The following is a 20,289-nucleotide window of genomic DNA, read 5'->3' on the forward strand; positions in this document are numbered from 1 at the left end:
ATTACATTTATCTATTACACGTTTCTAATACTATCTAATCTACGCTAATATCATCCTTCAGCCCAATACTCCTAGCATGCTGCAAGTGCTTAACCCTACTCAGTCCCTTCGTAAGCGGATCTGCTGGGTTATCTTCTGATGATATCCTCTTCACTACGAGTTGTCCTTCTTCTACACGATGTCTTATGAAGTGATACTTTCTGTCGATATGTCTTGATCTACCATGATCCCTCGGTTCCTTGGTTAAGGCAACCGCGCCTTCGTTATCACAGAAAATCTCCATGGGCTCCTTTATGGCAGGTACGACTCCAAGATCACCGATGAAGTTCTTTAGCCATATTGCCTCCTTCGACGCTTCGCTCGCTGCAATGTACTCTGATTCGCACGTTGAATCAGCTACGGTTTCCTGCTTGGAACTCTTCCATGTCACTGCTCCTCCATTTAGGGTAAAGACCCAGCCCGATTGCGAACGGTAGTTGTCCCTGTTGGTCTGAAAACTGGCGTCACTATACCCTCGCACCTTCAAGTCATCACTCCCTCCGAGGACTAAGAACCATTCCTTCGTCCTCCGAAGGTACTTAAGGATGTTTTTCACCGCAATCCAATGTGCTTTGCCAGGATTCCCTTGATATCTGCTAACCATGCTTAAAGCGAAGGCTACATCAGGGCGAGTACAAGTCATAGCGTACATGATTGAGCCAACTGTGGAAGCGTATGGTACTCGGCTCATTTCTGCTATTTCAGCTTCGGTACTCGGACTTTGAGTCTTACTCAATTTGGCATTACTTTGTATTGGTAGTTCTCCCTTCTTTGAGTTTTCCATACTAAAGCGTTTTAGTACTTTCTCTAAGTAAGTATTCTGACTAAGTCCAATTAGTCTCTTACTTCTTTCTCTTACTATCCTTATTCCGAAAATGTAAGAAGCCTCTCCGAGGTCCTTCATAGCGAAGCACTTCCCGAGCCAGGACTTAACTTCCTACAGAGTCGGGACGTTGTTTCCTATGAGTAAAATGTCATCGACATATAGAACGAGGAAGCTTACTATACTCCCACTGGCTTTGACATATACACAAGATTCGTCTTCGCTTCGTACAAATCCAAACTCTTTGACTTTCTTATCGAAGCAAAGATTCCATCTGCGAGACGCTTGCTTAAGTCCATAAATGGACTTTTCAAGCTTACACACTCTATCCGGATGCTTCGGATCCACAAACCCCTCTGGCTGAGCCATGTAAACATCCTCAGCCAACTTTCCATTAAGGAAAGCGGTCTTGACATCCATTTGCCAAATCTCATAATCATGAAATGCGGCAATAGCTAGCATCACTCTAATAGATTTAATCTTCGCAACTGGTGAGAAGGTCTCATCATAGTCAACTCCGGGAGTTTGAGTAAAGCCCTTCGCGACCAATCGCGCTTTATATGTGTGTACGTTCCCATCCACGTCGGTCTTCTTCTTGAAGATCCATTTGCACCCAACGGTCTTGCGTCCGGGCACGTGATCAACCAAATTCCAAACTTGGTTATCATACATGGATTGGATCTCGCTATCCATTGCCTCTTTCCACTTTACAGACTCCGGGCCTGCCATGGCTTCCTTATAGCTATTAGGTTCATCAAGATTTACTAGTGTACCATGACTAATATACGTGTCCCCTTCGGTAGTTATATGAAAACCATAAAACTGGGGTAGAACTCTAATTCTATCGGAACGTCTAAGAGGTAAGGATTCGTCAATCGGTTCAACCGGAGTTTCCTCCTCGGGTTGAGTACCAGTGGTAGAGGTTCCTTCATCTATCGATTCTTGAATCTCTTCAAGTTCGATTTGCCTCCCACTGTCTCCTTGGCTTATGAGTTCTCGCTCTCGGAAAACTCCTCTCCTCGCAACGAAGACAACATTGTCCTTCGGTCTATAGAAGAGATATCCAAAGGATGTCTGCGGGTAGCCGATGAAAATACATCGCTCACTTCGAGGTTCAAGCTTGTCGTGAGTATCTCGTCTTACGAAAGCCTCGCAACCCCAAACCTTGATATGTGCCAACGAGGGAGCTTTCCCTGTCCACATCTTGTGAGGTGTTTTGGCAACCTTCTTAATAGGGACTCGGTTAAGGATATGGGCGGCGGTCTCTAAGGCATACCCCCAAAAAGAGATTTGTAGCGAAGCACGACTCATCATAGAGCGAACCATATCCAATAAGGTTCGATTACGCCTTTCTGCCACACCATTCAACTGCGGTGTCCTAGGAGGCGTCAATTGTGAAACTATTCCACACTCCTTGAGATAATCGTGGAATTCAAGACTTAGGTACTCTCCTCCTCGATCGGATCGAAGCATCTTGATTTTCCTGCCCAATTGATTCTCCACTTCATTCTTGAACTCTTTGAACTTTTCAAAGGTGTCTGACTTTTGCTTGATTAAGTAGATATACCCATATCTACTATAGTCATCGGTAAAAGTCACATAGAAGCGGTTCCCATCCTTCGTGGTTGATCTAAACGGTCCACACACATCGGTATGTATTATGTCCAATAGACCCTCGCCCCTTTCACATGTACTCGTGAAGGGCGACTTAGTCATCTTTCCAAGCAAACAAGACTCGCATGTGTCATCTTCCCTAAGGTCGAATGACTCCAACACTCCATCCTTTTGGAGTTGGGCTATGCGTTTCTTGTTGACATGTCCAAGACGACAATGCCACAAGGATGCTTTATCTATACTAGTGGAAGAATCAATATTCAAAACATCATTTCCTAAGTTATCAACAATCATAATGGTTTCATATATTCCATTACATGGTATAGCTTCAAAGTAAAGGACACCATTTAGATAAGCCAAAATAGAACCATTCTCATTATTAAAAGAAAATCTAAATCCTTGTCTATATAAACCATGAAATGAAATGATGTTTCTTGCCATTTCTGGCGAATAGCAACAATTGTTCAAATCTAAAACTAAACTATTCCTAAGCACTAAGGAATACACTCCAATCTTGGTTACAGGCGACGATCTTCTATTCCCCATGATTAGATTGATCCTTCCTTGATCCACATCCCTACTTCTTCTTAGTCCCTGCACATTAGAACAAATGTGATAACCACAACCGGTATCAAGAACCCAAGAAATAGCATGATTAGAATCGTTAGATTTGATTGTATATATACCTGCGAAAGATGGCTTGATCTTTCCTTCTTTGATTGCTTGCAGGTAATCCGGGCAGCTTCTCTTCCAATGTCCTATCTTGTGGCAGTGGTGGCACTCTGCCTCCTTCGGGTTAGAGTAGGGCTTAGCGGGATCAACTTTGGTCCCACTAGAAGAGGCACCATCTCGGGCTTTCACCTTGCGATAGTTCTTCGATGAAGCTTTCCTCTTCTTTCCCTTCCCTTGTCCAATAGCCAAGACAGGAGCAGCGGGCGGATTGGGAGTGGGTGCAACAGACTTGTCCTTGAAGTTGCTCTCAGCAACCCTCAAGAGACCTTGGAGCTTGCTTAGGGTGACCTCTTCTTTGTTCATGTGGTAGGTCATCCTAAATTGGTTGTACATCGGAGGCAAAGAGTGAAGCACCATGTCGATCGCCAAGTCTTCACCGAAGTCAACATTTAACTTGCGGAGGCGGTCAACATACCTTTGCATCTTTTGCAAGTGCATGGTAAGAGATTCTCCATGACCCATCTTCGTGGAAATCATGTTAGTGAAAATCTCGTACCTCTCTTGTCTCGCGTTTTGGTGGTACCTCTCCAATAAGTCTTGATGCATCTCGTATGGGTACATGTCCTCGTAGGACTTTTGGAATTCGGAGTTCATGGTGGCGATCATGATGCAATGTACCTTCGTTGCATCTCGCTCATGAGTTTCAAAGGCGGTGATTTCTGCGGGAGTAGCAATTTCGGGGTTGATTTTCTCGAGCTTCTCATCGAGGACATACTCCTTATCCTCATAGCGAGCAATGGTGCGAATGTATCTTATCCATTCGCTAAAGTTCGTTCCATCGAAGGTGACCTTTTGGCAAAGGCTCATCAACATGAAAGAACTAGCAGCAGCGTTGTTTGCGTTCGACATCTACAATTAGAAAAGGACAAAGATAGATTAGAATAAGAATCCCTAATTATCACCCAATAAGAAAATTAGGGCTAGGATCCAACAATAACATTTACATACTAGAAAAGGGATGCCGTAATCTAACATGCAAATAAATTGAAGGTAAGTGAATGACGATTCACTAATTCTCCATCACAAAACTTAAACTATTAGTCCTAAGTGTTTTTTGAGAATTCCTAGGTTCGGATGAGATTCATTGAAACTATTCAATGGCATGTTTAAATCTCGATATGCCCCTCTCGTTTGTGACTGGGATGCCGAGGATCACAAAGCGGGTGTGAATTACCATGCAAATTCACATGGTGCCTTCATTGTAACAATCACCTATTCGATGTGCCGGTAAACCACACGCGCTCCATCGAACTATGATAAACAATGAATCACCCTTTGCCACCTTCGCTTAGAACCAATTAGTGTGCCGGTAAACCACACACGCTCCACTAACATCTTAGCAAGGTGCAAAGTGTAATTTCATGGGATTGCATCAATTCACTTTTCCTAAAGTAACTAGGATTGGGAAATTTTTGGAAAAATATGTGTAGTTACTTTGTAATTCTTATTATACTTTTAATGAGAGAATGAGGTTGCCCTATCCTACCCGTTCGGCTAACGACCCTCCACCAATCAAGCAAGCGGTGGGTGTGAGTGTACACCCATTAAGCGCCATTTTATAGGCCGCAACCTTATACCCACCTTATAGATCGGCTTCGTGAATGAGGCCTACTAACGGTAAGACTAGCATTTAGTTATACATATATATATATATATATATATATATATATATATATATATATATATATATATATATATATATATTATTCTAGTAATATCATATTAGTATAGGGTTGTATTTTAAAACTTTTAAAATCTAGGGTTTGAAATTTAAGTTGTCTAAATTAAAACTTTTAATCACAAAAGTAAATTTCAAAACATGAGGGTAGGTTTTAAACATTTAAAACATGGAGGATCAAATAACAAATAATTCCAATTAACAATTAATATCCTAATTATCTATATTTGATTTATTCAAGATTTCTTTGAAAGATAATTACCAAAATAGTTAAATAATTAATTAATTATCATATAAGGAAATTAAATATTTAATTAGTTGATAAATATCCTTTTCTAGATCAAGATAATAGTCATATATATCATAAAATCGGATTTAGGTTGATCTATTATCATTAAGGTAAGTTTCCATAAGATAAACACAAAGAAATCCCGAATCTGGTCATTCCTGACGCCTGGACTCGCCGAGTGCACAAGGGGACTCGCCGAGTCAGGCCTACTCGCCGAGTCCACCTTGGGACTCGCCGAGTCAGTGACTCAGAAACCAAAAAATCGAATTTTGCAGGTTTGTTTCGGTTAATCAAGCAACAATTTAAAGAAAACCAAGCTAGGCTCTGATACCACTGATGGGTTTTAGCCATAAGAACTTTCCTATGTGCGCATGCAAAACCCTAATGCTTGGACCTAGGCTTTCTACTACACATGCTTTTGAATCCAAGTCTTCTAATGACTAATTAGGTTAAATAACAACATTGAAACAGATCTAGAATCATACCTTTGAGTTCCTTGTTGATCTTGAGGTCTTGGAGCTTCTAGAGTCACAAGTGTCACTCCTCTAATGGCTTACAAACACCAATAGCAATAAGAATGATTTAGGAGAGAGGAGAGGGGAGGAATTCGACCAGAGTTCTCTTGCTTTTTCAGAGGGGTCGAATTCCCTATGTCATGGGGTCTATTTATACTTGTAGACTCCTTAAGGGTTACAACCTAAACCCTAATTGGATAATCTTCTCTTAAGGCTATCCAAATCCATTCCATAGATAAGCATATGGACGATTTTGCTATCCTAATACTCTTAGAATTCGTCCAAAGCATATCCTAATGGATTTATAGTCTAAAGCTTAACTATCAAACAATTGACAGTTTATACCCCTTTATTTAATTAATCTCTTTAAGTCACCAAATTAATTCTAATTAATTCTATGACTTATATTAATCAAATAACAATATATTATTCATTATATTATTCCCATAATATATTAATAATATTTACTCTCTCTTATTAAATCATCCTATCAAGTTGCTATGGTGAAGGCAACCCAAAAGGACAATGCACAACCGGATCAAATACTTGACTAATATAGTTACAGCCTTAGACACTATTCCAACAATTTCCGCCGCACTACAACAATACGAGTCTACAGCGACAAAAGCTATAGGGACAACAAATGTCGTTGCCATAGAGGATTATATAGGGACGACAAGTCGTCACTATATAGTTGACTAATTTAGTTTGACTTCCAAACCTATAGGGACGATAAATCGTTTCTGCAAAACTGAGCGGGAAGAAAAATGAATGGCGGGTATCTGAAAAAGATGTAGGGACGACGTATCGTCCCAAACTTAAATTAATTTCAATATATATATATATATATATATATATATATATATATATATATATATATTAATGCGTATATATAAGGAAAACTGGAACGACCCCGTTTTAATGGGCAGGTATAGGAAGGACTTATCGTCCCTATAGGGTTTCGCTGGATTGAAATCCCTTTTCCCAATCAGTCACCCGCAGTCTCGCACCCACAGCACCTGCACCTGTTTGTGAGCTGAGGCGAAATCGTCGTTTCCTGTAAGCCGATAGGGAAGATTCGATCGCCAATTGACCACCGTTTCCCTCGTCAACTCCTTTAGCCTTTCACTATGATATTTTCCCTCCAGCTCAGGATTTATTCTGTTTTCTTCTAAATTGCAGGTGGTCTCATTCCGGCCGTCTCCCTCTCATTCCGGCAGTCTCCCTTCTTTCTGAAATCGGTTTTCTACTTCCTCCCAACAGGTATGAACGGTGTATGTTTTAGAATACAAGAACATCTCCTTTTCTCGTTATTCATGTATTTGTTGTTTGGGTTATTTCCAACAATTATTCGTGTATATGTTTTCTGGGGGAGTTGGACAAAAGGATGTAAATTGCTAGTAATATTATTTCTATTATTCTAACTTCTAAGTCTGTTGGCAAGGACGTAGCAGCCCTAGTGCCCTACCCCTTTGTTTGTTCCCAAATCTTTTGTATAATGCTAGTATTATATTGTTTAATTTAGTTTGTTTGGATCGTGATAGCAGCCCACCTATTTTTCTGTTTTGTTGAAATAATGAAAAGAGATAGTAACAATAAGTTTCCCTTTTAATATACTTCACAGATTAGCACATATCATGAGAAGGAAGCTCTGTTAATGGCCACATGTTTCTGACTTGATAGACTTGATACTCAGCTTTTATATATTGCTTACCAATCTGAGTCTGGTCCAAATTCAGCCTAATGGTTGTTTTTATGTCAATATTATATCGAACTTAAGTTGTATTAACAAATTCAACCTCAAAAAAACACATCCATCAGGAACATTATCCATCTTTGTTTAATATGAATATTTCACATTTGGTGGCTATAAACAACAATCACATACAAGTAAAAGATAATGTGTGTTGGATGTCCAAAAATTAACACAAAGATCTTCAACATTTCATACCACACTTAAGTTCAGTTATTCACTAAGACACACCTTTAAACAAATAACTTTGTTTGATAATAAAATGACAAAAATGCCCCTTCCCAAATTTCCCCTGTTCAAAATTAAAGTTTTATTTTAACTAATTATGCTTTGTATGACACAAATATATGTTTTATAATTAAACATTAAACATTTTGGTATACCCCTGCAGGGAAATTAAACATTTCGGTATACCCCTACAGGGAAATTAAACATTTCAGTATACCCCTGTAGGGAAAAAAATTAGTTTCTTTGTTTCTTTTAGTTTGATTTATTTTTGCTTAGCAACCATTTCAAAGATTACTTTAAGGCCCAAACATTTCAGTATATCCCTTACCAGGGGCAAAACAGTCATATAGAGATTTTTTCTTTTTTAAAGACTTGTAAAAAAAAGTAATCCTATCAGGGGTATGCTAAGAGTAACAACTGCATGAGATTCCTTCTTTGATTTACTTCCAACAATTAACACAAAGATCTTCAACATTTCATACTACATTTGAGTTCAGTTATTCACTAAGACACACATTTAAACAAATAACTTTGTTTGATAATAAAAGGACAAAAATGTCCCTTCCCAAATTTCCCATGTTCAAAATTACAGTTTTACTTTAACTAATTATGCTTTGTATGACACGAATGTATGTTTTATAATATGGAGGACAATTCAAACATATTAGTCAGCAAATCAGCAAGATCTTATATTGGAGCTTCATGATCATGTTAACATGGAGGACAAATCAAACATATCAGTCAGCAACATACTAATAAAGAAAGTATTTCTTTTTGATGTAACGCAAAAAACAATGACTTAATAAAGAAACTAAAAAAAAAGTATTTCACATTAAATCACTTAATGGGGGAAAAATAGGGTTGAAATCCAAAAAAACAAATTTTACAAAATTGATACATGTGCCATTTTAACAAAATAAAATAGCATATTGACCAAAATTTTCAAATAACTCAAACGTATCTTTGCTTTATATATGGACTAAAATTTAGGAAATAATAATTGCATTATATATACGTGTGTTTTCATTCAAGAATATGCATCTGCATTATCTATTTCTTAGGTGGCATTATAATAAATTGACAAGTGGAATATTAGACAAATCAAAAAATCAAGAAAATGCCATATGTCTAATTGCATAAGAATTTGACAAGTGGCAAAAAGTTCTTTATTTATTAGGGATATATATATATATATATATATATATATATATATATATATATATATATATATATATATATATATATATATATATATATATATATATATATGAAGAAGTAGAATGCTATAATAGATAAATGCTATAATATGCATACATTCTAATTTCTAATAATGAAACAGTTATGACTATTGATAAGAGTTGGATTACGTTGCAAAATCGAGGGTGCCTAGAGTTCATAAAAGGGCTTAACAGCTTCATAGAGATCGCCAAGAACCATGTCGATGATGAAGGCAAAACATGTCGCCCGCGTACAGATTGTGTGAACATGTTTCGGCATATTGTGACTACGGTTTATGCCCACATACATGACCGTGGGTTTGAAGACTCATATCTTATATGGATTCATCATGGTGAGGAATATCCTCCTTCACATTTAGACAACCTTTGGGCTTCAAAATACCGTAGTACTAGAGTTATGGCAGAGGAAAATCTACATGAAGAGATGTTCAATGTAATAGATGATGTTATGGCAGAGGAAGATCCACATATAGAAAATATAAGCCAAGAAGCAACTGCTTTAGACACAGAGTTTGATGCATTGTTTGAAGAAGCCAATACCGAGTTATACCCTCGTTGTAGTCGGATGTCTTCCTTAAACTTCCTAGCAAAACTGATGCACATTAAAGTCATCAACAGGTGGACAGACAGTTCATTTGACCAACTTTTAGAGTTTTTAAGAGTTGCATTCCCGAAAGAAAATAAGATTCCAACTTCACACTATGAAGCTAAAAAGAAGTTGAGAAAGATTGGGTTGGGATATCAATCTATCCATGCTTGCGTTAATGATTGTGCTCTATTTTGGAAAGAGAACGAGTCAATGCAAAATTGTCCTATTTGTAAGGAGAGTATGTGGGTTGACAAAAACACAAAGGGGAAGAAAGTGCCACAAAAAGTGTTACGTTATTTTCCTTTGACTGCCAGGCTTCGTCGAAGGTATAGTTCAAGATTCACAGCAAAAGATATGATTTGGCATAACACTGGTCGTTCAAATGATGGTAAGATGTATCATCCGGTTGATGGGAAAGCATGGCAGGAATTTGATAAGCGATATCCCGAGTTTGCCAAAGAACCTAGGAATGTTCGCCTGGGTTTGGCTGCTGATGGCTTTAATCCATTCAGCAACATGAATCAGCCTTATAGTATGTGGCCGGTAGTATTGACAACTTACAATACACCACCATGGTTGTGTATGAAAGAATCTTCTTTCATGTTGACTTTGCTAATTCCAGGCCCTAAAGCACCTGCGAAGGACATTGATGTTTTCTTGAGGCCTTTGGTGGACGAGTTGAAAATGTTATGGAGGGATGGAGTCCAAATGAGAGATGCATCAACCAATATTGTATTCACAATGCATGCAGCATTATTGTGGACTATCAATGATTACCCTGCCCGTAGCAGTTTGTCTGGATGGAGTGGTCAAGGTTATAAAGCTTGTGCTACTTGTAACAAAGACACACCCTCATGTTCTATAACCAACAAGATAGCTTATGTTGGTCATAGACGATTCTTGCATAGCAAGCATAAATGGAGGGATAGTTTGTTGTTTAATGGCAAGAAAGAGTCAAGAAAGCCTCCTAGACGATTGAGTAATGCTTTAATAATAAAGCAACTAGACCGTCTCCCCGCTCGTATTCCAGGAAAACACCCAAGCTATGGTGGTGGTGTGAAAAGAAGGCGAACCGAGTCAGAGTTAAATTGGACCAAAAAGAGTATCTTCTTCGAGCTTGATTATTGGTCTTCACTCGATCTAAAACACAATATAGATGTTATGCACGTGGTGAAAAATGTTGGTGAGAGCTTGTTAGGTACTTCGTTAAAGAATGAAAAGTCAAAAGATATGCACAAAGCAAGAGAAGATTTGGAAAAATAGGGCATTCGAGAGAATCTATGGCTGCAAAAGAGAAACAACAAGAATTATCCGCCACATCCAGATTACTCTTTCAAACCAGTCGATCGAGAACGTTTTTGTCAGTTCATTAAAGGTGTAAGACTACCTGACGGTTTTGGATCAAACTTCAAGAATAAGGTACATTCTAATGATTCAAATATAACTGGGTTAAAGTCTCATGATTATCACATCCTCATGCAACGATCTCTACCAATAGGGGTCCAAGGTTGTCTGCCTGCTAACGTGTCAAAAACAATCATTGACCTTTGCACATTTTTAAAAAAAATTTGTGCACGATCGTTAGATGTGAAAGACATGTATAAAGCACATAGTGAAGTGATAAAGATATTATGCAATCTGGAGTTGATATATCCACCAGCATTTTTCGACATAATGGTTCATCTAGTTCTACATTTACCAGAAGAAGCTATTCTTGGAGGGCCTGTATATATGAGATGGATGTATCCTTTTGAAAGATACATGAAAAAGCTGAAATCTTATGTCAGAAACAAAGCCAAACCCGAAGGTTCAATAGCGGAAGGTTATATTGCAGATGAAGCATTGACATTCTGTTCCATGTATCTTGATGGTATACAAACAAAGTTCAATCATCCCGATAGAAATACAGATGATGGCCTTCCAAAGATGCAATTTTCTGTGTTTTCATCACAATGTCGACCAATTTCCAAGATGAAAATCATTGCTCTTTCTGAAGAGGCCAGCAAATCATTACAATGGTTTGTACTCAACAACTGTGATGAACTTAAAGGCTACATATCGTAAGTAATTATTTATTTATACTTTATACTTAGGCATTGTAAGAAACTAATATGAACCATTTCTCCCACTTACAGCGAATTTGAATCTAAATATCCCGAAAAAGATGTAAAAACGAAATTTCCCTCATGGTTCAGTCATAAGGTAAAAACATTATATACATATATTACATATAAATCTAAAATATATTATCATTTAAAGTGTCAATATTATATTTTTCTCCAGGTTTATCGTCTACAAAAAAAATTGTCCCCAGACTGTACCAACGAATTAAAAGCTTTGGCACATGGTCCGTTGAATGCATATTCTTACACCGGTTGCATAGTCAATGGTGTTAGATATGTGGTACATAGTCGTGATCTCCGACGTACTACTCAGAATAGTGGTATTGTTTCATTTGGAGAAGATAGTACACCATTTTATGGTCAACTGGAGGATATCATACAATTAAACTATTTAAGTGATTATTCAGTTGTTCTGTTTCGTGGTAAATGGTTCAACACAATGGGGAGGGGACGATTAGTTAATGAAAATGGTATCATCTCTATAGACATCAGTCGTGAATGGTATGTTGGTAATTCATGGTATGATGGCCAACAATACATTTTAGCCACACAAGCAAAACAAGTGTTTTATCTTAAAGATCCTTCACGAAACGCCAATAGTTGGAGGGTTGTAGAAGACGTTCACCATAGAAAATTGTGGGATCATCCAAGTATGGATGTAGATGTCTTGCATGACAATCAATCATCTGATTATAACTTGGAGGTTGACATAGGTGATTTTGGTGACTCAAGTGTGGTTATTGAGAGATGTGATGCCCCTATTGTGGACCATGAAACCTTTCATTGTAACTTGGTTGCTGATTTAGGCTATTTGCCTATGCAAACAACTTTAGGTGAAGTTGGTGAATCAAGTGATGCTCCTATCATGGAGGATGAGAATTTCATTAATGATGAAGAAGAACACAGTGATTGCTACCCTTCAGAAGATGAAATTGTTGATGACAATAATGATAATGATGATGAGTCTATAGATGCATATTATTCTAGTGATGATTATGATTAAATGTATTATAATGTTTTTGTATGTTTAATAAATTGTTGTTACATATTAAAATTCTTATTTATAATTTTTTGTTTAAATTATGTTTATTATTTATTTCAACAGAATGTCAGTACATGTTGCTAGAGGACACGGTGGAGACGGTGGGGGTGAACCTCCAAGACAGCCGCATACGATCCCCAGAGCTTGTGAGTCATGTAAGTAACTTGTTCTAATTAAATATGTCTTATGTCTTTATATTCAATAACTTTTTAACTTACTAACTGTTTAATTACGTATATAAATGTAGCAAAACCAAAGAGAGGTTTTGGAAGAAATTTGAATTTGTATGAACGGTATAGACTTAACAAGAAGAAGCCACTTCCCTTGGAGTTTGACATCACGAGGAGACTATATAAGGTCGTTGGAGATAACTATCAAGTTTATATATGCCTTGTTTCGAATGAGGTTCAAAAGAATGTCCCCTTTCACTATCCGAGTTGGGATGATGTCCCTGAAGATTATAAAAGAAAAGTCTATCTCACCTTGCATGTAATTATAAAATTTAATGGTTTTATTAGTATTATAATTTTATATTTTTGAGATGTCTTATAACCCTTTCATTTTCTTTTGTAGAATTATTTTGATATAGATTCTTTTCGTGGCACGCCTCACTGGAATGGCATTGTGCAAGGAATTGATGCGGATTTCAAAGCAAGTTACAGGCACCGCAAGTCGAAGGTGAAAAAGCATTTTCTGAGCGTTGGAGGCTACAATGATGTGGAAACGGCAATGAAACACCCCCCCCCACCTAGAATGAATAAAAAAGCATGGAGCAAAGTTATTAAAAAGTTATTCATGAGTGAGAAGTATCAAAACCGTTCTGTAAAAAATAAAGATAACAAGGGAAAACAGGTGTATGGAAGCTCTCATGGTGCTGAATCCTATGTCCAAAAGCGACATAAGGAAGTAAGATTTTTTTAGTGTTATTTAAGGGTTTTGTCAACATTTTCTATGAAATATTAGTAATATTTTTTGTGGTTTTTTTGTAGAAAAAAGAAACCGAAAGGGAAAACCACATTGATGGATGGAAAAAAAAGTCACTTTAAGGAAGGAAAAGGATGGTGTCACCCACAAGCGCAACACGATTGGGTAAGTAAAAGTGGTATTTACATACTTTTAGTATGATATTATTTTGTGTAAATTATTCATATGGAATTTAGAGTAAATTGTTTATATTGTTATTTAAAATGGATTGCGTATATTACAAGTATGTTTATTCAAATTTTGGAATTGTTATTCTTATTATTTATATACTTTGAACAGGTTGGTTTTTTTCTTTTTATAGTTGTTATGCTGCCAAATTTTAGAAAAAATAACTAATAAATGTTTATTGTAGGGTAAAATTATGGAAGAGTATAGGAAAATGTTGGAAGAGGTTAATGGTGATGATTCATTGGTTGATCAGACAGAATGCCTCAAGCGTGCACTTGGAGAAAGAAGCGGTCATACAAGAGGTGTTGGAAGAAAAGTGAAGAATGTAGCACCATATTATGGGCCAAGTACATCAACCAATGCCCAAAACTTCAATGCATTTGCTCAAGAGTTGACTCAACAAATGAGTCAACAATTTACTGAACAGATGCATCAAATGTTCTTATCTCAAAATCCAAACGCCCAACCACCACAATTTCAATTTACTTTTGATCCTTCCCGACTACAAGTTCCAAACGGTCATGATGTCAATGAAGAAGATGAATAAAGTCAAGGATATGAAAATAAAGATGATGAAATAGAAGAAGGTGATCAAAATGAAGAATGGGAAAGTAGTTCTAGTCGACCTGATAATTAGGTTGATTGTTTTAGTTTGGTTTGTATGAAACATCTAAAAAAAATCATATTTAGCTCTTCATTTTTGGTAAACCAAACATGTAAGATATTTTAAAAGTTTGGATGGTATCATATTTTGGAATGATTTAGATTTAAATTAACTGTTTTTGGTTTTATTTTATATGAAAATTTTATTATATAGAAATTTGGAAATATAACCAAGGAGGTAAAAAAAAATGTGTAAAACCTGTGGAACAGCTATAGAGGCGACTTATCGTCGCTATAGGTGTACTTACAGCAACAAGATGTCGTCGCTATAGATGAGGCTATGGCGACAATATGTCGTGGCAATATGGGTCACTATGGCGACTATTTATCGTGTCTATTGGTTGCTATATAGGAACGATCTGTCGTCGCTATAAGGGGGACTACAGCGACGAACACTATGGCGACGACATAACAACCTAAAGCGACGAATCTACAACAACAAACTCTATGGCGACGACAAGTCGTCACTGAGGTCTATAGCGACGACTTTCCGGTCTGTAGAGACGATTTTTGTCGTCCCCATAGGTTAGAAATGTTGTAGTGCCGTCTGGTTCGGGGGTGTGACAGGTTGGTATCAGAAAGGGAAATGGTGTCTTCTACATTGGGATTTGGACCAAAATGGATATTTCATAATAAGGACCAAAAGTGAGAAAGAAAACTTTTGGCATAAAAACTATAAAAATAAGCTTTATTCAAGGACCAAAATTGTAATTTACTCTTAAACCAAAGCTGAGACTTTGCGTATTTCCGTAACTTCTTCGCAAGCACCAAGACTACCCATATTGACTATCCAGCAACTCCTAAGTCGCATGTGGCGGCTCAAATCTGGCTCATTAGATTAATTAAATATTTTTTCGATACTTATCACTATATATATGCCTAAAGTAACTAACTATTCTAGATCACCAGAGAGGCCTTGCAATATCTCAGAGAGTTTTTATACAATTAGCTTCTTCAAAAATCAAACTGAAAAAGTTCTCTAATATCAATTGAAGTATGGGTTCCGGTGGGCGTGCAACCCAGAGAGATAACTCCGGGAATAGAGTAGTTAAACGAGCTCCATCTTCAAAGCCACCTTTCACGCTTTCCGATATAAAAAAAACTATACCACCACACTGTTTCAATCGATCCCTACTCCGATCTTCATCTTACCTTTTCGTTGATCTCTTTTTTTCCTTCTTCTTTTACTACGTAGCCTCCACCTACATCATCCACCTTCCAACCCCTCTTTCTTATGTAGCATGGGTCGTTTATTGGATCCTTCAAGGTTGTGTCCAAATGGGTTTGTGGGTCATTGGCCATGAATGTGGCCATCAAGCGTTTAGTGATTACACATGGTTAAATGACACCATCGGTTATTTTCTACACACTAGTCTACTTGCTCCTTATTTCTCTTGGAAATACAGTCATCGTCGTCATCATTCTAACACTGCTTCACTTGAGCACGATGAATCTTTTGTCCCAAAAAAGAAGTCGAGCTTAAATTCTTTTGCCAGACTTCTCAACACTCCACCTGGTCGTCTCTTTAGGCTCGTGATTTTATGCACTATAGGCTGGCTCTTGTACGTTTGTTTCAATGTTTCTGGCCGAAAGTATGAGAAATTTGCCAACCATTTCGACCCAAAAAGTCCTATTTACAGTGATCGTGAGCGACTCCAAATACTCGTAACAGATATTGGACTTGTTGTAGTAAGTTTTGGCCTCTATAAAGTGGCCTTAGCACAAGGGTTGACATGGTTAGTGTTGGTCTACTTTGCTCCTTTGGTTATCGTGTATGGATTCTTGGTCGTCATCACTTGGTTGCATCACACTCACGCATCACTTCCCCATTACGACTCCACTGAGTGGAACTGGTTGAGGGGAGCTTTGTCAACCGTTGATAGGGATTATGGTGTTTTGAACACAGTTCTTCACCATATCACGGATACACATGTCACCCACCATATGTTCAGTACTATTCCTCATTATAATGCCATGGAGGCCACAAATGCAATCAAACCCATGTTAGGGGAATACTATCAGTATGACGACACCCCTATAGTTAAAGCAATGTGGAGAGAAGCTACCGAGTGTTTCTTTGTTGAGGCTGATGAAGGTGACGACAACAGCAAAGGTGTTTATTGGTTCAACAATAAGATGTAATTTTTTTGTAATTTTCTTACGTTAATTCTGGCTAATTCCTACTGCATTCGCACTAAGCTTTTAAAATGTATTCCTTACGCCAATAGCGTTGGTGTAGATTTGAAGTTCAACGTTGCAAAGTATTTATGAATAAAAGTCTACTTTAAAATTACAGTGTCCATAAATGTAACAATAAGAAGTTTTTAAATATATATATATATATAGGGGTCGGTTATATGTCTATTCACAAACTGAGTAATCATATAGATGGCAGAAAAGGTGGTAGTGACAGAGATAGCGGTCGTATAAGTAACGTATGTAATTGTGGTGGGATCGACTGGTATCAGAGGTGGTGGTAGGGGTGGTGACGGTTACGGTTATGGTGGTGGGGGTGGTGGCGGAGGATAAAGGAATGGGTGGCGTTGTATAATGTTTTATGATTATACCAGACCTACCGTGCCGGTACACCGGAAGGTTATTGCGGCAGATGTGAAATACGTGACTAAGGTTGAATCTCGAAATTTCTATTTTATTTTTAAAAAAATAATATATATATATATATATATATATATATATATATATATATATATATATATATATATATATATATATATATATATATACACACACTAGGCTTTTACCCGCGCCAAGCGCCGAGTGCGAATATTTTATTCGGAAATTAGTTTGTAAAAACAAAACTCGAACAACTATTATAATCCATCATACGTGAACATGTCGCAATGACGAAAATTCTTGAACAACGGTATGATCAACCATTACTGATATAATTCATATCAAAATGTAATATTGATAAATTTTTTTTTTCATAAATTATTTTAAATATAAAAATATTTTTGTAAATTATTGTTTTTTTTGTTCTTTTTCTTTGAAATGTTAAATATTTACATAACGTTAAAAAAATTAATTTTATGTAATAATAAAAATATTCATATTTAAAAAAACATAAATTGGATTTGCCATGTTTATATATTTTCATGTGATTATATAATTAATTTTATGTAATATTAAAAACCATTTGTTTAAAAGCCTAAATTGGATATATTATATTTATATGTTTGTGAAGGACTGTATGAAGGGAAAAGTAGTGTATACCGTTAAATATTTATAATTGATACAGAACAAATTGCCTTTTGTTTTTCTAACCCTAATCAAATCGATCCCCTTTCTCTTATTCTTTCCTTCACCGACGGCTCCTCTATTAAGCTCATCACTGATGGACTGTGGTGAAGTCAAGAGAACCGGCGACCTCAGCTGGTATGTTTAAGAACCAATCACAGCCTCCACGTCAATATACTCCCAACAAACGCGGCGACCAACACCACCACAAACTAACACCAAATCGTTCTCATCTTGACCCCTCGTCTATCTCTCATCTTGATCTACAAAACAAATGGTGTTTGCGAGTCCGAGTAAACCAACGCAATTGCTTTTTGTCGTGTGACTCCGTGTTTGTTGCTGCTGCTCTTGCTGTGACGGTGATTGTTTATGGATTATCTACCGCTACTTCATTATGGTACGAGTCCACCGTACTCCACCATTATCGTGACCACCATCATACTCCACCGGACCATTTCATGTTTCCCTTTAAAAACCCTAACATTCAAAATTGTCACACCCCAATACCGGAACGGCGGAAACGTTCTGGAGTGGATGACGTCATGTCAAGTATCACAACACATGCATTATAGTAATCAAAGTACAACAAAACATTGCATTAATAGTAATAGTTTTACATGATTTACGTTACAATACAACAAAGTAATACAAGTAATAGAATAAATACGGCGTGGCACTAAGCTATCTTCCTCAACAGCTCCGGGGATGTACCTGTCTAATGCTAACCTGAGAATACAAGTTATTTGAAAAGCGAGTATCAGCATTTTTACAAATGCTGGTGAGTTCATAAGTATTTAGAGACATTTCATTCAAATAACTTTATAAAGTAATAGTTTAAGTGTTTACAGTGCATTAGAGTTGTTTCTAGAAAATCCTATATTTTCTTTAATAAAAGCAACCTTCTACCAAGACGGGTCAGTGTTATGTGGTAAAAAGTTGTTTTCCCTTAATTGCTATCATTATCAAAATACTGAATTTGATTATTAAAGAAAGCGAGAGACAATAGGGAAATAACATATGCCTCAGCAGTGAGGACTGCTGACTAAGGCAAAGGAATCACAGACTCCAGGAGAGTATCGAACTAACAACGCGCCTGGTTCAGTCTAACAAGTAGAGACTCAGACCCCATAAGGTACCAAATGAAAGATACAGCTGGTAAGGTCTAAAACAGTGAAAAACAGACCCCAGACAGTATCAAATGAAAGATACGTCTTGTAAGGTCAAAACAGAGAAAACAGACCCAGACAGTATCAAATGAAAGATACGTCTTGTAAGGTCAAAACAGTGTGACACTGAAAATGAATTACCAGCATACAGTGTAAATTGCCAGTGAAATATCGTTATCTTAAGGCCAATGAATTATAAGGTAACCCGGGATACTCGTAACCGTACTGACTAGAGTACCAGACGCACTACAAGCGTCCAAAATATGACATTTGTCACCCGTTGGCTTGGTAGGCCGGGACTGTAGCTAGCAGTCTGGGTGCGGGGTTGTCAATCCCGTATAGATCTATACACACAATGTCCGCTCTCCCTATAGGAGATTCTAGTTACCATCTAGACGATGGAGAAGGTCGTGTCCTGAAGATACATCCCAAATAGTGGGTAGAGACTTCCAAATAGTGGGTAGTGGGTTTCTAATGTAAGTGTAGACTAGAGGTAGAGACTTCCAAATAGTAGGTAGTGTGTTTCTAATGTAAGTGTAGACTAGAGGTAGATACTCTTAACTGAACTGACTAGAGAATTCCTGTATGTCCATACTCATATACATAATATATAAGTAATGAATCAAACGACCTTCGGACGGCCATCCGATCCCACCAGACCACATCTCAACGAAGAAAAGGAAATAGGGCGGACGAGCCTTCCTAAGTCTTTCAATCATTACTTATATGTACCTATATAAGCACATACATACATCTAACTACGACTAAGTGTGTATCAAGTAGAAGTGATTCTTGTGAAGTAGGAGTGTCTAACAAGTGAAGTAGGAGCGGTCGCAAGTGAAGTAGGAGTGTCGAACAAGTATATGCGTATCACGAAGTAGAGACGACAATAAGTGAAGTAAGAGCGTCTATCAGGTATAAGCGACTACAAGTATAAGTGAAATAGAGACAATAACAGGTATAAGCGCTTCAAGAAGTAAAAGCGTTACCAAGTAGGAGTATAAAATAAGTATAAGCGAAGCAGCAGTAACTAACAAGTAAAAGTGTACGTTGTGAAAGAGAACTTTGATTAAAATCTTGTAAAACCTTTATAAACCAGTTTAAAGTGAGTTTTAAATAAAGCAGTATAAATAAGAGTCTTGAAACAAACGAAAAACCTTTTTAAAAACCATTATAGTATCCTACTCGGTAAAACAGTATACAGTGTGGTAAAATCTTGTGCATGCGGGTTATCAATCACATGTGATTGATATGATAACTGGCATGTTTAACTTGTATTCCCCCCTATAAAACATGTAAAAAAACATTTAAAAGGTTCATTCAGGGGTATGAACTCACCTGGTATAAGTAGGTCCGACGAGGGTGACGGTTGGGTGTTCGGTGTCAC

General features: G+C 37.2%; 1 protein-coding gene and 2 long non-coding RNA genes across 3 annotated transcripts; all 3 read left to right on the top strand.

Moving 5' to 3' along the window:
* The first annotated feature begins 6,624 nt into the window (after positions 1–6,624).
* On the top strand, positions 6,625–14,565 carry LOC145094935 (uncharacterized). Its single transcript, XR_013703653.1, has 3 exons — positions 6,625–6,749; positions 6,873–6,953; positions 14,069–14,565. It is a non-coding gene; the product is annotated as an uncharacterized LOC145094935 (long non-coding RNA).
* Positions 13,058–13,569, top strand: LOC145094934 (uncharacterized). Its single transcript, XR_013703652.1, has 2 exons — positions 13,058–13,152; positions 13,237–13,569. It is a non-coding gene; the product is annotated as an uncharacterized LOC145094934 (long non-coding RNA).
* Positions 14,566–15,367: 802 nt separating the features above from the next.
* LOC145094082 (delta(12)-fatty-acid desaturase FAD2-like) lies at positions 15,368–16,771 on the top strand. Its single transcript, XM_079032350.1, has one exon. It carries the CDS (start codon positions 15,475–15,477, stop codon positions 16,618–16,620), a length of 1,146 nt encoding a protein of 381 aa, XP_078888476.1. The 5' UTR covers positions 15,368–15,474; the 3' UTR covers positions 16,621–16,771.
* The last annotated feature ends 3,518 nt before the right edge of the window (positions 16,772–20,289 follow it).

Source organism: Lactuca serriola, chromosome 3 (assembly GCF_051521515.1).
Source record: "Lactuca serriola cultivar US96UC23 chromosome 3, Lser_US96UC23_V15, whole genome shotgun sequence".
Classification (NCBI taxonomy): domain Eukaryota; kingdom Viridiplantae; phylum Streptophyta; class Magnoliopsida; order Asterales; family Asteraceae; genus Lactuca; species Lactuca serriola.